Source organism: Madurella fahalii (genome assembly GCF_045866475.1).
Source record: "Madurella fahalii IFM 68171 DNA, scaffold_5, whole genome shotgun sequence".
Lineage (NCBI taxonomy): Eukaryota > Fungi > Ascomycota > Sordariomycetes > Sordariales > Madurella > Madurella fahalii.
In genome coordinates this window covers 2,852,024-2,868,025 of record NW_027263975.1, presented here as the reverse complement: position 1 = coordinate 2,868,025, position 16,002 = coordinate 2,852,024, and the positions used below count along the sequence as shown (strand labels likewise).

At 55.2% G+C, this 16,002-nt stretch overlaps 6 protein-coding genes across 6 annotated transcripts; 3 read left to right on the top strand and 3 right to left on the bottom strand.

Annotated features, from left to right (window-relative positions):
• Window positions 1-1,055: 1,055 nt before the first annotated feature.
• Window positions 1,056-1,954, top strand: MFIFM68171_09446 (Peptidase M43 pregnancy-associated plasma-A domain-containing protein; the record flags this gene model as incomplete). Its single annotated transcript, XM_071064865.1, has 2 exons — window positions 1,056-1,262; window positions 1,322-1,954. 2 exons carry the CDS (start codon window positions 1,056-1,058, stop codon window positions 1,952-1,954), a joined length of 840 nt encoding a protein of 279 aa, XP_070920966.1.
• Window positions 1,955-4,551: 2,597 nt separating this feature from the next.
• On the bottom strand, window positions 4,552-6,713 carry MFIFM68171_09445 (Carboxypeptidase; the record flags this gene model as incomplete). Its single annotated transcript, XM_071064864.1, has 6 exons — window positions 4,552-4,856; window positions 4,938-5,102; window positions 5,165-5,281; window positions 5,338-5,479; window positions 5,538-5,979; window positions 6,046-6,713. The coding sequence occupies 6 exons, from the start codon at window positions 6,711-6,713 to the stop codon at window positions 4,552-4,554; spliced, it is 1,839 nt and encodes a 612-aa protein (XP_070920965.1).
• A 552-nt stretch (window positions 6,714-7,265) lies between these two features.
• On the top strand, window positions 7,266-8,927 carry MFIFM68171_09444 (Transcriptional regulatory protein moc3; the record flags this gene model as incomplete). The annotated part of the gene is made up of 2 exons (XM_071064863.1): window positions 7,266-7,342; window positions 7,439-8,927. 2 exons carry the CDS (start codon window positions 7,266-7,268, stop codon window positions 8,925-8,927), a joined length of 1,566 nt encoding a protein of 521 aa, XP_070920964.1.
• A 425-nt stretch (window positions 8,928-9,352) lies between these two features.
• Window positions 9,353-10,033, bottom strand: MFIFM68171_09443 (uncharacterized protein; the record flags this gene model as incomplete). Its single annotated transcript, XM_071064862.1, has 1 exon — window positions 9,353-10,033. One exon carries the CDS (start codon window positions 10,031-10,033, stop codon window positions 9,353-9,355), a length of 681 nt encoding a protein of 226 aa, XP_070920963.1.
• An 866-nt stretch (window positions 10,034-10,899) lies between these two features.
• MFIFM68171_09442 (Peptide transporter PTR2) lies at window positions 10,900-12,827 on the bottom strand (the record flags this gene model as incomplete). Its single annotated transcript, XM_071064861.1, has 3 exons — window positions 10,900-11,075; window positions 11,135-12,146; window positions 12,222-12,827. The coding sequence occupies 3 exons, from the start codon at window positions 12,825-12,827 to the stop codon at window positions 10,900-10,902; spliced, it is 1,794 nt and encodes a 597-aa protein (XP_070920962.1).
• Window positions 12,828-14,478: 1,651 nt separating this feature from the next.
• Window positions 14,479-15,803, top strand: MFIFM68171_09441 (uncharacterized protein; the record flags this gene model as incomplete). Its single annotated transcript, XM_071064860.1, has 3 exons — window positions 14,479-14,588; window positions 14,655-15,121; window positions 15,679-15,803. The coding sequence occupies 3 exons, from the start codon at window positions 14,479-14,481 to the stop codon at window positions 15,801-15,803; spliced, it is 702 nt and encodes a 233-aa protein (XP_070920961.1).
• Window positions 15,804-16,002: the final 199 nt, after the last annotated feature.

The following is a 16,002-nucleotide window of genomic DNA, read 5'->3' as shown; positions in this document are numbered from 1 at the left end:
GGCCGCAACTCCGGTGGCCTGGAATAGACTGCTGTATCCCCTCATGGGTTGATTTCGCTAGTACGTGAATGGGCCTAGTTACTCCTGCGAAGTTGTTTGCATCAAGTGCAACGTGCAACTTTGCCACCGCTCCAATATTATACGTGTTCGGGTACTACAGTATAGGACCGTACTAATGGTATTGATGCGTTATTCGTTGAAACTCAAATGGATTATGTCGGTGTGGTAACGCTGATTTCTTTATCTCGGCCTCGGAAACCTCGGGTTTACGCCTCGTCTGGTTTGGTAAGGCTGCATAGCAAAGTTCATGGTACCCATTCCTTCCACTGGGGTCCGGGGGTTGGACGTATTCGGCGTAATCAGGGGGGATTGAGGCACAGAGAAACTACCGAGGAGCTGGGTCAGCAGCACAGCATTGTAAATCATGCACGTCGATGCACGTGGTGTTTAATTACGCTCCTTGGTTGATCCTGTAACCAGGTTTTGGTCAACCGTGTCTCGTATCAGGCATGACTACTAGTTGGTCCCATTGAACCACCCCATCCTCCACGATCATCATTGGCGGTTCCATCACGGCGCTATACCTCAACTCGAACTTCACTTCCGGGAGCAGCGCGTTTCTATTGTCCCCATGATCCGAGCAACATGTAGTTTGCCATCTTCGGCAAGCGCAGGATTGGGCGCTGAAAGGATTCTATGATGCGAAATCCTTCTTGTTCTGCTTGGGTGACTGGAATTGGGTCTATGCTGTAGTTACTAAACCTTCGTGGGCTATGTGAACTATGGTGAAGGGTAAATGATCGACAGGCCTCACCACCAACAGCAAATCACTAGCTTGCCTTGTCTCTGGGTAGGATCTCGCCGTAGTCTTTCACAGCCTCCCAGTTCATTCATGCACTACGAAGGCTACGAGGCCCAGGGTATCTCCTTAGATAAATAGAACAGTTTTCGCTCGTTCTTTGGCATAGAAAAAAATCATGAGCTTCAGAGCATTCCGTTCTACAGGCTACCCAGCAAGCTCGAGTTCTTAAGGCGCAACGCTCTCGTTATCGCCAATGTTTTTTGAAAGACTTGTTCTTGGCCTTTTGGCCATGTCCCCAGTGCTAGCAGACAAATGCGATGTGCACATCGATGGGGCGGTGCTCCCAGAGCTTGAGTTCGAACAACTGATGCGGAGAGCCGACGCTCCTCCCCCTCCGACTCTCGACCTTTACGTCCATGTGGTCGCCGGCTCCGAAAAACGCGAGGATGGGTACCTGACAGTAAGCATTTGTCTACTACTGAGGACAAGGCGGGAGCACTCGTTAACCAGTAACATCAGGAGGACGAAGTCAGCGCCCAGGTCCAGGTGATCAAGGACCTGTATGAGCCCACGGGCATTACCTTCAACCACAACAAGGACATGGCCAAATGGCATGTCAACAGCAGCTGGGCTGGGGAGAGCAGAGAATTCGACGACATGAAGAAATCCCTTCACCAGGGAGACTATAAAACGGTGAATCTCTACATAAGAAATGTCACCGTCGAGAATTGGGGCGGCACTTGCACCAACCCGTGGCGGGAGATGACCGAGACCCCGGACAAGGAAGAGCGCCTCCTTCTTGACGGCTGCGTAGTTGGCACCATCACGATCCCCAACAGCAACCACGGATACATGAACGAGGGCAAGTCGGCAGTCCACGAGATTGGGCACTGGTTCGGTCTCTGGCACCCTTTCGAGCACGGCGGGATCCGGAACGGCGTGAACCCTCCCAACCCGTGTTGGGAAGGCAACCCGGACGACAACGTCACCGACACTCCAAAGATGCAGATGAGCGGAATCGGCATATGCAATGAGATGCAGAACTCGTGCAGGGAGCCCGAAGGCGTCGATCCCATCTATGATCCCGTCCACAACTACATGTCGTACAGCTCGGACGCGTGCATGACCGAGTTCACCATGGGCCAAGTGTAAGTGCTCTCAGTCCTTTTGAACGCTCAATCTGTCCTGGTTCTGTCTCGTTTGCTGACGTTGTTTGCTTATCAGAGCCCGAATGTACGCCATTTACGAGGAGTTCAGGAAGACTGGAGAGCCGATCTAGGATCATCCACCTGTATCACCCCACTTGGAGTCAAGCGTCACCGTTTGGGATTCTCTGGCCGGCAGCTGTCTGTCTTCACTTTTTAAGTTTGATTTTATATTCAGATCCAGGTAGATTGATACAGACGATTTCCCCTTAATTGTCGAACGATCTTGGGTGTGTCTCTTTCGCGATGAAACATTGGCAGCAGATGATCGTTTGTCCGCTTCCTGTCAAGTCAAGCCACTGGAGATTTCAAATCGCACGTTAGCACCACCCACTCCCGGCCCATCTTTGCGGAAATAACATGGCTGGTAAGCGCGCGAGGCGATGGTGATTAATCCACAAATAATTTGAACTTATACCTATGCATGGCTTTGAGTCGTTCATGAGTTGATGAGTCTTGTCAGAGTGGATAATGGACTGCGTGACCAAGCCTCACGGGCACCTGATTGGTGTTTGATCATCCATCTGCCCAACTGCCAGAAGATAACGTACTGCCGGTTTCCCGGGCAGCTTACCTGCCAGCAATGCCCCTGGTTGGACACCCGCGCAGAACGCTCATGCACTCCGCGTATTGTGGTTGTACTGCAGAGTCAGGTATTTTCAAGTTCCTGGTGGGAGGTGGCTCCGGGCTCTCCGCGGAGCGGTAACATGGTTCTGAACGAAACCATTGACTTCAAATTCTTTTATTTTTTGGGGCCACATGATCCCGCATTTCTCTTCATGGAACCGGTTCTCTTATGTTGACCTCTATTTTGGATATCGATGGGCGCGGTCGTCAGGGATGCTCGTTGCGCGGACTCCGCAGCAGATCGAGTTTGCCGTAGGTTGGACAGACTGCGTAGGTTGGGCACATTAATTAGGTATATTGGTGGTGCGGGCGAGAAAGACTTGCATGGCTCCGTGCATGTTTTGTTCCGTCCCCGTGGGGTGCCGCGCCGCGGTTACTCACCAAGATGGGAATTCCGCACGAGTGTTTCCCCCCGCGAGCTTTGCGCCCATGGATCCCATTCGATCCCAAGATAATTTGTAGAAGGTGGCTCTGAGTTAGACTTGGTCCGCTCAGATTCCAGTCTATTTTAACATCTTTGCGCGCGCCGTCTTCCTTCCCCTTCAAGCTCCCGCTCACGCCACTTCCAAGGCTGGTATATCATTGATTGTTGATCAAAACAAGTATCAGCCAGCCTCGGTGAGCCTTCCCAACCATAATTGCCTCGGAAGTTGCATTCCCCATCGAGAGAGACCCGGTCTTCCCTACTCGGACCTTAAACTTGACCCCCCGGAAGTCCGACTCTTAACACTGCGCCAGGGTTCTGAGGGCGACGAAATCAAAGGCAATCTCGAGGTCTTTGCATTCAGCCCCAATCTGCACCGCCAATACGAGGCCATCTCCTACGTGTGGGGTGAGGCCAGGACGAAGCCAATTACCATCGACAACCAAGAATTCAATATCAATGAGAACTTGTGGCTCGCCTCGCAGCGTATCCGTGACAAAGGGAAACAGCGCCGGCTCTGGATTGATGCGATATGCATCAACCAGAACAATCGCATTGAGAAAGGCGAGCAAGTTGGAAGAATTGGGGATATCTACAGACATTGCGGAAAATGTATCATATGGTACGATATTCCTGCCCCTAAGTGTCCCGATGACGTGCTTAATGTGTGGTACTAACTGTTCCGCAGGCTGGGGGCGTTTCCAGAGAATGCCAGCCCTAGATTTCCTTCTCTCTCTCACGAGCTATTGGACATGCTGGCCCGCCTTGCCTCAAAGGAAACGCATTTTGGGGATCTTCCATGCTTCTCCGTCTCTGAGGGCGAGCGGACAGATATCTCCCCGAAGTACCAGACACACTTTCGAGCCCTAGAAGTGCTGCTGGCTCTTAAATGGTGGAAGCGTACTTGGGTCATTCAGGAGTTGGCTCTGCCCGACAGTGTCATATTGCTTTTTGCTTCCAACGAACTCGCCTACGAGACTCTCAAAAACGCCGTCCAGGGGTTGGAGTATCATGCCTCGGGTTGTTGCAAGCGCCATAGGCTCGGTTTGCGCGGTTTAGGGTGCGATTCTCTCCTAACCACCCAGGAACTGTTATACCGGCGAACCCAATACTTCATGTGTCGTACTGTTTAGCGCCTGTAGTAAAATAACTCTGCGGCTTCGAGAGGATCGAGACAACTCCGAGATTTTAGCTCTGGATAATTATGGATCTAATTTCTATGACGAGGAGCTAAGCGCCCAATTAAACCCGATACACTGGAAGTCGCAACGCCGCCTATGGCCTCCCGTGGAGAAAGTGGCCGTTTCTCACGTTAGCGACGCTCCTCGCAGGTACTTTATAATCACGATTAACGACCGCTAGCGGTCTTGACACCACCGATTCCGCTCATAGAGCCGGCAGATCCCACACCCGCGACGGGCTCAGTCTTTCCCCTAGCGGCATCCCCAGAATGTATGCCCCCACATGAGTCCTAACCAGCCCCCTTATTGGTATCAGTAATAATGGACCGATCCGTTGGCCATTTGATATCCGATCATAATGTAGTCCTTCACTATGGCCGTGCCATTCCGCAGCATCTCAGTTTGTTCGGCAGTGCACGTCAGGAAGATGGCCCACAGGTAGCATTCTTGCAAAGGTGGGGCAGGCATTTCGTTCATAACGTCGGCAATGTTGTCTGGGCCTGTGGTCGAGTAATCACACGAACGCCGATCAGTTGGAATCTTGCCGGTCGCGACGTCTTTATTAAACATGACGCGGTTGAAGATTTGATACGCCGTTTCTGGCTGGTACGAGGGTGCTGTGGTGGTGGTGATCAGCGTCATCATTCATCACTTGACGCCCGTGAGGTGGGAGGGACTTGGAGTGGAACCAAACTCACCCTCGTGCCCGGCTCCGAAGACGCGAGAGAATGACAATGGGCCGTGTTGTCGGACGAGCCCCCCGACGTATGTCTCGTTGGTCTGGATGTCTGCATAACCGGCGTTGCGGAACTTCTCGCTAAATTTGGACTCGATGGCGAGGCTGACTTGTTCCCCTCCATACCCTATTGCAATCAAGATTAGTACATCTGGGCTCCTTGTGTAATCGCAAAGGTCAGTCACTTACAGTTGCATTGGTAGTCACGATCGCCGTACATGAGAGCAACCTTGACTCCATGGTCAAGCAGCTCACCGAGCAAGCCGATATTATTGCCAAGAACAAAATCACCAGTCGCCTGGAACGCTATGAGTAGGTTAGTAAGTAGCTCATTGACCCTTGAAATACCAATACGGCCCTACCTTCCCATGCTGCGGTAGACAGTCCCGTGATGTTCAGTGGGACGCCGAGTTCAAGTTGGATCTCCTTGGAATTGACGTAGCCAGCCGCGTATTTGGGGGGAAAGTGTCGTAGTGTTGGTGCGGTGATGTCGTAGACATTCCTCTATCAATGGCGTATGGTTAGCCATGGGAATGGCGATTGTTCGCGACGATTGACTCACCCCTCGCTCCTCGACTCCTTCCCACATGGTTGCGAAACAGAAATTGTATGCATCAGCACAGGCATTGTTGACCTCCTCAACATTACCCCAAGCATGTGGGTCCCTTGTGCTTGCGAGGGATCTACACGTCTCTACAAGGCTGCGGCATTGAGGGAAGTTGTTCAGAGCGTCGTTGTACTCTTCGTCGTTGATTATCTGTATTCCGTACGTATTGTTGAAAGCCATCAGAGGGTATGCAGGCATCTGGGCGAGAATGTCGACGCAGCCATTGACAATTCCAACTGTGTCAACATTCAAGGGAACGGCGCCGTTCTCAATGCTGCTGTTTGTGATTTTCCGGTTCTGTGCCGAGAAGAAATGGGCGAATGTAGGACCATAGTGCCCTCCGTAAGACTCTGCCCAGATACTGAATTTGTTGTGCTTCGGTTTGTATTTGGGAAACCTGGGAGTAGAGTAGGAGTCTAGACGTTAGAAACGTACACATCAGGGAGGCGATCGGAAAGCGCACTCTTGCATCCATATCTGCATAAAGTGCCACGCGGCGCGGGCTGCCGTCAGGGTGGTATTTGCGGTTGACATGGGGTCTTGGGAAGGAAAGACACCCAGAAGATAGGTCGAGTTTAGATCGGGCGTGGGCGCCGACGGCGGCAATGGTGTCACCACATACGGCAACAGCGTCTCATCGATGGTGCCATTGATGAGTCTATCATACGAGAAGCCGGTCTGGACCGGCTGGTCGATATAGAGCATGTTGACCTCGTTATTCCAGGACCACGGGTTTAGGACGGTTCCCTTGGAGTCGTGCGTCACGCGGCACGGGCCATTCTCACCGAAAGCTGCGGCGGTGGATGGAGCTCCCGGGCCGCCCTGAAGCCATACAGACAAGGGTGCATTTCTAGGGTTCTTGCGTGCTTCGAAGAACCAGAAGAAGGTGTGGATGTCGTATGGCCGGCCCTCGGCTTCGTCGGCCGGGAGATTCACGTAGCCGCTGTATGCCTTGACGCCTGGTGTCGTCTCGCAAATGTGTGTTTCCTTGAAGGATAATGACACGTGAGGGTCAAGCAAAGACTGGGCGGTCCGCAACCGGAGGGTTTCAGGGTCTGAAGGAACCGACGCACATCTTGCTGCCAGCGCCAAGAGACTGACGACTAGCGAGTTTCGAAGGGGGGACAACATGGAGTACAGGCCGGCAACGAAGGTCTAAAGGAATGTATTGGGGAAAGAGGTTTGGATTGGGTCTTATTGCTCGTTCTGATGAGACTGTTTTATATGTAGAAATTGCAAAGGTCGTATGGATGCGACTGAGTTAACTCATTTCCTGTCCTATTTTTGAATTGATTTGCCCTACGTACTACTCAAGGTATTCGGAACCGCCGTATGACTTACACTGCTAAATGATACCCAGGCAAAGTGGCTGTGAGATTGTTTGTTGTCCAACGCAGCCACAACAAAATATGAGATCCACGCTCCTACACAGTGACACAGCATTCCCTTACGGCGTCCCGTACCCCGGAACCTGCGCCGCATTGTTGTGGCAGACGCCAAGCACCACTCCCATTCGTGCTGTCGCTAAAGTCACATGATGACTGCGAAACAGAGAGGACAAGATGTGGGTTTGAAACGCCGATTCCTTTTCCCCGGCTCGTTCTTCGTCATGTGAGATCTTACGAATCCAAGCATCGACAACATACAGGGAACCAAGATTGAGGGCGTTACATGGCTAGCGGCATGGAGCCAAACAAAGCCAAATACGAGTCAAAACGGACCTTTCATAGCAAGGTGAGGACTGGCTGTCTCACCTGCAAGTACGCGTCTCCGTTTCCATTCCTTGATTGCCGCCATGGCGGCATGCAGCACACGTTGGGCGGAGCTAATTAACGCACATTGGCACTGGTTACTAGGGCACGGAAGGTAAAGTGCGACGAAGCGAAACCGTATTGCCAACGCTGCATTAAAAGCGGCCGCAAATGTGACGGCTATCGGCCTGCCACGAGAAGCCCGCCACCTGGAGCTCTGGTACCATCTTCACACACCGGGCTGTTCGCCTCGGCAGCTGAGAGGCGGAGCTTCTATTACTTCCAGTCGCATGCTTGTCATTTGCTGAGCGGGTACTTCAACGCCTCCTTCTGGGGGCGCGAGGTGATCCAGGCCGCCATCCACTACCGCCCGATACGCCACCTCGTCGTAGCCCTTGGCGCCGCCTATGAACGTCTCGAGGCCGGTGGGGACGGGACCGAGGGGATGGAGCTTGCCCTGCAGCAATGCAACCAGTCCATCCAGCAACTCGCCGCCCCAGCGGGCACCCAATCGGCTGAGACGCTGTACACGGTGCTAACCGCTTCCATCCTCTTCATCTACTTTGCCTGCACCCGCGGCCGCATACCCGAGGCAATCCAGCACGTCCTGTCCGCGATCAAGGTCTTGCGGAACCTGGACGAGCAGGAAGCCAACGATGCCCGCGAGGGCACCAAGAGCCCCAGGTATCCGGTGCCGCTCTCGCAGCTCCGAGCACTTCTCCTCTCGGTCTACGGCTCACTTCGCAGCATGATCAACGACATCACTCCCGAGGAAGGGCACTCAGACCCGCTGGTGTCGGAGGTGAAGCGAGCGACCATCTTCGTGTCCCTCTCCGAAGCCCACACCTACGTCGAACGGCTCGCCCACAACATTCTCTACTTCCTCCAGGACGTGGACCGGGACCCGCCGTCGACGGCCGGGCGGCTCGAGGAGGTCGTCGCGCGCCACGGCGAGCTATGCCAGGCGCTCGAGAGCAGCCAGCAGGCGCTGGAGGCGCTGGAGGCGTCTCTGGAACCGAAGGACCAGCGGTCTCAGCGGGGGGTTGCCGTCCTCCGTCTCCACCAGGTCCTGCTGGTGGTCCGGCTGCGCATCGACTTTCTCCGGCGGGAAGAACGCGAGTCGGCGTTCGACGAGCTCGAGACCTACCTGGAGGAGATGTTGCGGTACTGCGAGTTCCTGTTCGAGCAGGAGCAGAACGAGCGGAGGGCCGCGCAGCAGCAGCAGCAGCAGCAGCAGGGACGGCCGCCGCACCCCTCGTGCGTGTCGGGGTTGGGCTACGTGAGCCCGCTGTACATGATCGCCGCGCGCTGCCGCAACCCTGCCCTCCGCAGGCGGGCGGTGGAGCTGCTCTCGGGGTGCGCGCGCCGCGAGGGCATCTGGGACGGTGCCGTAGCGGCGGTGGTGGCGTCGCAGGCTCAAGCGCTGGAAGAGAAAGGCGGACACGGCAGGGTGCGGGCGGACGAGCGAGTGCGCGAGGTCAAGATTGAGTTCCAGGATGACAACAGCGCCGTGGTTCAGTTTGTCACGGTGGGCGACTGGAAACGAGGACAGAAGGGCGCTCAACAAGTAGTCGAGTGGGAAACTACGCTCTAGGCGTTTGGCTTGACCTGCGAAGCGGTGACCCCTGCCGGATCCTTGGATACCTGACCTAACCTTGTATATCCCCAAAGTTTCGGAACCACGCCGTTGTTGGTTCGCTTGTTGGTCGATTGTTGGTTGTTGCGACCGTGGGGCAATTGTACAGCACCTTACAACACTACCTTATGCAGCACGCTGCCGGCGGCTGCAAACCCAACACATCCCTGCTTGTCTCACACACACCCAACACACGTATGACAAAGCTTAGGAAGAGCTAAAATAAACGACACTTCAGAATTTGTCAATGAATCGAATTAGGTATTATGTTGTTGCGAACTGCTTCCGGCAATGCACCATCTAAAACCCCACCCCGTCGCGGCCATGCCATACTACTAAGGTAAGATACCTTTGGTAGTTATCCAACTCAACGCGCCATTGTCTTAGAGGGCAGCAACAACGCCGAGGAAACCAGCGGCGGCCACAGCGGCGCCAACAAGACCAGTCGGGCGAGGAGCACCGCCAGTCGACGACGGGTTGTTGTTGTTGTTGTTGTTGCCATTGCCGTTTCCGTTTCCGTTTCCGTTTCCACCCTCATCGTCATTCCCATCATCATTGTTGTTCCCACCGGCATTGTTGTTGTTGTTCCCATCATCAGTGCTGTCGTCGTTACCGCCGCCCGAACCGCCGTTATTCCCGTTCCCGCCAGGGCAAGTCGGGAGCGGGGCGTTCTCAAGGGCGGCGCTCATGCTGGAGTAAACGCTGGCCACGTCGGGGCAATCTACCAGCACCGAGCTGAACTCGGACTCGTTCTCCGAGAACCAGGACTGCATCTCCGAGGCATAGCTCGAGTACGCGCTCTCGATGGCGGGCGGCACCGTGACGCTGCAGGGGTCGGTCTCGGTGAGAGTCGCGGCGAACGACGTGAAGGCCGCAGGGGGGGTGGGCATCTCCGTCATGACCTCCTGAAGAGCAGAGCCACACGCCGCGAGGCCCTCGGCATCCGTTTGGCGCGCCTCGATTCCGCGCTTGACGGCGTCATGGGCAGGGTGCAGCGCCATCCGGCCCGACGCGGCAGCGGCGGTGGCGGCGAGCGCCGCGACAAGGAGGGATTGCGAGATCATATTGTTTGGTTGGGGTTTTGAATCAGAAACGGAGAATGAATGATTGTGTGCCGAAGGAGGCGTTGAGGCGCTTGTGGTGTCAAATAAGAGAGCGGCGGTGGAGAATATTGACGATGGGAAGCGAAAAGAGAGGAGTCGATAGGGGTCAACGGCCGGACTTAAATATCCTCACTGTCCACTCGCATCACCACTTCAGTACCCCATATCGTGAACTAGTAATCCCGGCAGGGAGGCGAGATTATGGATCCTATGCCATGCCACTCCGCCCTGCGCCCGGCGCCTGGCCTCGATTCCGCAGATTTTGCCTGGGTCTGCCTGGTGCAAGTGGGCCACACTTTACCCTAACTGGCCCGGTTCTCTGGCTCAGGAGGAGACATTATCCAGGCGACTGGAGACTTAGCCAGTCCCGGAATAGCTCCCAGTTCTGATAGGTGGAAGTCCGGTGGTAAGCACGAGACAGTGCTTCAGCCCAATGGCTCTGGGAAATGAGCTTCGAGGGCGATGTGACCCCTGATGATCTCGCATTCGTGGCTGTTTTGGGGCACACCGTGGCCAGCTTCACCGCGCATTGATGCTGCCGCAGCGTAGGGAGAATCAGGGCAATTCGGATACAGATCCGGCAGATGTGGCTAGGCTGACTTGGACGGGGAGTCCGAATCACCCAATCAAAGCCACAGAACGGCAACCGGATCTAACTTAACGTTACAGGAAAGAGAAAGGTTGCCAAGGCCAGGGTCGTTGATCCAGACCAAAATAAAAATAATAAAAAAAAGGAGGTGCGCATGAGACCTCCTCCAAACAAGTACCTCGTAAGATTCGGACAATTGAAGCGCCGGCTCATGAAGATCTACACTACGAAGATCCCGTCAGGCATCACGATCATAGGGACGTGTACACACTCCATGCCAGCAGTCAGCACCTTTCCCCAACTCGGTGATGTCTCCTGATTTGCCAGGAGACGAGATTGGCGTTTCTTCGCGTCTTTTTTTAACGATCTCAAACGGCGCTGCAATTCGAATCTTGGACGTGTGCTCAAAACCAACTGCAGACGACATGGGTCAGCTTCGCACGGGCAAGCAGCGCGTCCATCCCAGAACTCACAAGCAGTGGTATAAAGATAGCGTGCCATCACGGGCGTCCAGGTCATCACTGCGACAACTTGCCCCACGGTAAACCGCAGGAGCCCTCTCTCTGCAAAGTCTCCAGCGGCGTTCGACTCGTCCGAGTTGCGGATAACAGTGTCTTTGACCTTACTTTGGAAAAAGTCGAGGCCGTGGCAGACCATGAAGAAGAAGAACAGCTCGAGTCCCCAATATAGCGCTTCCATTATTTGGGGGCCGACGCGGGTGATGGTCTGGAGGCGTCGGTACGGCCCATGGGCGCTGGGGCCGAGCGCTGTCCAGACACGAGCCGGGATCTTGTCGATGAGGAGCAAGGCAAAGGCTGCTATCGCCGGCGGGAGCACTTGGTTCATGGAGTAAGTCATTTGGTCGAGGTACTCGACCGGGTTGACCTTGACATAGCAGAATGTCCTCGGCGAGCTGTTGGCACCGCACTCGTCGACCCTATTCTGGCCGTAAAAATCTGACCAGAGCTGCTCGGGCCCGGGCGTGACAATCGAGGCATCACTGATAATCTTCGACGTGACGGCCGCAACGGAAAAGACTAGCGTGTAGGCCGAGTTCATCCCTGCCCTGCGCAGGGCGAGCTGCGCCAAGGTGACCGAGTACAGGGACATGACACCCATGACGCGCATGAACGCCTGGTTATTCATGAGTTGCTGGTAGGTCTGTTCGCCCCGGAACGACGCGGGCTGGGATGCCGCGTATGTTAAGGCCACCTGCGCGCCAATGGTGAAGAAACACTGGGTTTCCTGATGGTCGACGAGCATTGTCTTGAGCGCCGCGCCAGCCCGTGAGCGGTCGATTCGGATCGCCCAGGATTCTACGCGGCCGGCCAGCACAAGAAGGGAGGACGAGGTTGAACGGTTGCGCGTTACTCGCGGGAGAAGATGGATCACGGCGCTTAAAGCTAATGGAACACCAGTGAGGAGGCCGCAGAGGGCCCATCCATAAGCAGCTAGAAAGCCTTGGATGAAATATGCGACCAGCATCTAGACCCACGGTCAGACGACAACGCTGACATTACTGACATTGGGCACTGATAATTAAAGGATTAGGTATCTTACCCCGGCACCCGCAATATCGCTGTTGAGATCACTTTGTACATGGAAGCAAGGCAGCGTCCAGAAAAAGGTCAAGTTTTCAAGCGGAGTCGCGCCACCTGCGATCGACACCCCCTTGGCGTCAGGAATGTATCCCAGCATTCCGTCATATGCTGCTCTCAGGCCGCAAGTGATAACGCTGTCGATAACGGAAGACGCGTTGAACGTCTCCAAGTCGCCGAACCCGAGATGGCCGTTCGCAACTTGGAGGCCGGTAACGGAGGGTGTGGCTAACGAAGCGTTCTGGACGTACACAGCCATGGCCGTTAGCGTAAAGCAATTCCAGAGACTGTACCAGGATGAGAACATGGCGGCCGGATCATTGCAGACCCGAGAGCAATTCCTGGGACCGTCATCATAGGCGCAGCCGTCGGCAGCGAGAAGTATGGGCGTTGGGGCTGTGGTCCTGTCAGGGAAGGTTTGCTCCGTTACCGTAAGAACCGAGTAAGCAAGGCCCTCAATAGGCTCGCCGTACCGAGGGAATGCGATGCCTTCGAGTTCAGGAGGCACACTGGATCGTGCGTACCGACTCCAGATGTGGAAGCCATCGACGAGTTCGACCTGGACCATGTCCTAATTCACTGTCTGGCAGTTGGTTGTTTGAAGGAGAAAAATGCGTTGAGTGCCACAGAGAGAACAAAATCCCTGGCACGAGCATCTAGCAGTTATGAGTATCAACGCGACGTGCTACATTTTGCTCTTCACAGCTCTAGAGGGTGGTATCCGGGCTGTCTTTGCAGCTGCATCCGAAGCGGAGCCGCGGCAGCGTCTCATCAGGAACGCATCGAGAAGTCCATGTTTTACTCAGCCCTACGCTGCATTCCGGAGCTGGAGGGGGTGGTAGCACAGAACATCCAGTGCACATGCCCCAAGCAACACGGGGGTCATCCCTCAGTGTCCAAATTAGGGTCACCAGAACGGGGAATATCGGTGAACCCGACCAAAAAAAACTATACAGTATCAGGCAGGTTGGTAGTTTAGGGCAAACACTATGATTGACTCTTGTGAGCTTCACCTTTGAGAACTTAAGACATCCTCTTTTATGGGAGAACACTGCTGCTGTGATTCTCGGCGTCGGAGTCGAGTTCATCCGCAGGGACAGCAATTTCAATGTTACGCCTTCCCCTTACTTTCAGCTTTAATATATTGCATGAAATGCTCCGCGGCCTATTTATACAGTGCGTCCCGTCCGTATGCATCTCTACGCCGCAGTATGACTGCAACGCACAACGACTGACCGGCTTCCCCGACCCAGGCCAGCCCCTTACCCAAAAAGCCAACGGTGAAACTGAAGAGCGTAGACAGGGTTTCAATAATGCCGCACTGCCCAGCGCAACGTCCCGGTCCAAGTGGTTCATTATCAAAAGTGGGGAAGCCGGCTTACTCGATGTTGACCTCGCCGCCTCCCTCGACGTCCCGAGTTTCTTTCGTGAACAACCAGGACGTTCGCGGCCCTGATGGGCCAGGAGCGAGGCAAGATAACCCCGTGGCTGCCCGGCATTAGGTGGCAAGGAGTCTACCCAGGGTACTTGATTTGCCCAATTGCTTTAGCCCGCCCGCGTTCCGAGATCACCCTCAGCAATATGCAGGCTCACTCCCTCACAGTATGGTAGCGAGGGCCTTGGTGGGGCTGTTTACTCAATCCCGTGGCTGTGGTATGGCCTGTCATTGACACCGGGGTAGATTTCACATTGTAGGTTCGACAACGGCAATACTACGGTACCTAAAGCAGGTAATTAGTTACTGGTACATATACACCACAATAAATTCGTCTATTTTGTCTTAGTTGCTCCCCTATGCACTCCTAAACAAATCTAAGCACTCTCTGCGCCTGGGATCCATAAGATGGAGAAAACGGGAGTAGTTTATGTAGCACCCCTAGTCATCCCGAAATATTACCACCTCTACTACTCGGCGTAATACTTCTAGGCTCCAGCCTCGGCTAGGTCAACGGGCCCCGTCGGGCTGCCCAGCTTGCCCAGCTTGCCCCCGCCTTTACCTTTCGGAAATGCCGCGAATACATCGGCCCCGTGGCGCGGAGCGTGTCGACCGTCCTAGACGCCACGGCCACCAGAACCCCGCCTCGAGCCGGCGCTGATTCACTAATTCCCCCATGGGATCTTAAAATGGTCTCTTTAGCTGCATCGCCGGGGTCATTTTCGGCCAGGAGCATGAAGGGCAGAGCCTCGTCGCCTTGATCCCCGTCCGGAAACGGCTACTGATGAGGGCTTTTACGGGAGTCGGACTCACGCGGTACGCTTGGAGCGCGGGGCACCCCACCGAGACAAACCAGGAGCTAGCCTGGTTCCGCAAGGAATGGGAGGAATGTGTGTATGCCCTGACCGAGCGGGAACTCGGTGACCGTGGCTCCGGCTCCAGCTCCAGTTCTTAGCCCAGTCCAGCGGGGGCGCTCGTCGAGGCCGTCCGCCACGGCGAGGTCGACAAGACCAGCGCGCTGCAGACGCTGGATGAGATGCTTTTCGCCAACTTGGACGTCACGCTGGGCGCCATATCCTGGGCGCTCGTCCTCTTGGCGTCCCATGTGACTGCGCAGAACACGCTGAGGGCGGAGATCAGGGCGGTGAGAGATGGAGGCTCGTGGGAAAACTACCTATCCTACGGTGGCACTCTCCTCGCCGCAGTCGTACTCGAGTCTGCACGCATACGGCCGCTCGCCGGGTTCTCTGTCCCACCGGCTGCACTGTCGGATAGGGTCGTGGGCAGATACGTGGTTCCCAAGGGCACCAGCTTCATCGTCGACGTACAGGCGCTGAACGTTGCGCACCCGGCGTGGGGCGAAGACGGGGACGTTTTCAGGCCGGAACGGTGGTTGGAGGAGAAGAGCAACGGCAACCCTGCCACCAGTAAGAGCGTTCGAGATCTCCGGTACCAGTTCCGGAGATTCGGCTTCGGGCCGAGACAGTGCCTTAGAAAGTATTTAGCCGATCTGATCATGTGTGTCATGGTGGTGGGGGTTTTGTGTCGATGCGAGATGCGCTTCCATCCGGACGGACCTACGTGTGATACGAAGACTCGGAACCCGGATTGCTGGATTGCTATGCCAACGGCGAGGATCCAAGGTTTCGAGGTCTCTCGTCGCTAATCAATTCTACTAGCGAGGGCGTAGGCAGAACGTCAAGAGGAACTGGACCCGTCCTTCGGTACGAGTGTGAATACCTGAAAGCGGGGTTTACACACAGTGGGCTAGCTGTCATTTGGCAACTCTGATGTGCTCTGTGTATTGACAACGCACGATGCCTGCAGTTGTCGCTCGCACCCTGTTGCGACTGGGTTCTCCCTACCCGGCTGGTCAAAGTTAGCGGCTTCGTCTCCAGCGTCTTTTCCCTGAGATTATGCCTGGGAAAGGACCTGCCACCCGGGACACGCTATTTGACGCTGAGCCATTGATGGGCCGGTGCAGACATCCTGAAGCTGACTGGCGATTCGTTGCCCTCGTTTCTGTCTGACATTCCGTTCCAAGAACTCCCGCAGTACTTCAAGGACGCTGCTGCAATCACGCTCTTCCGGGGCTACGAGTATCTCTAGATCGACTCCCTCTGCATCATCTAGACCTCGCCCGAAGACTGGAGGCGCGAGGCTGCCGTCATGGGCAACGTGTACCGCTTCTCCGAGTGCACCATCGCGGCGCTGGGTGCAAAGGACCCTCACGACCGATGCTTTGTGGAGCGTGATGCGCGCTTCTTTGCCCCCTGCCAACTTTTCCCCGATTTGGAAACACGAGAGG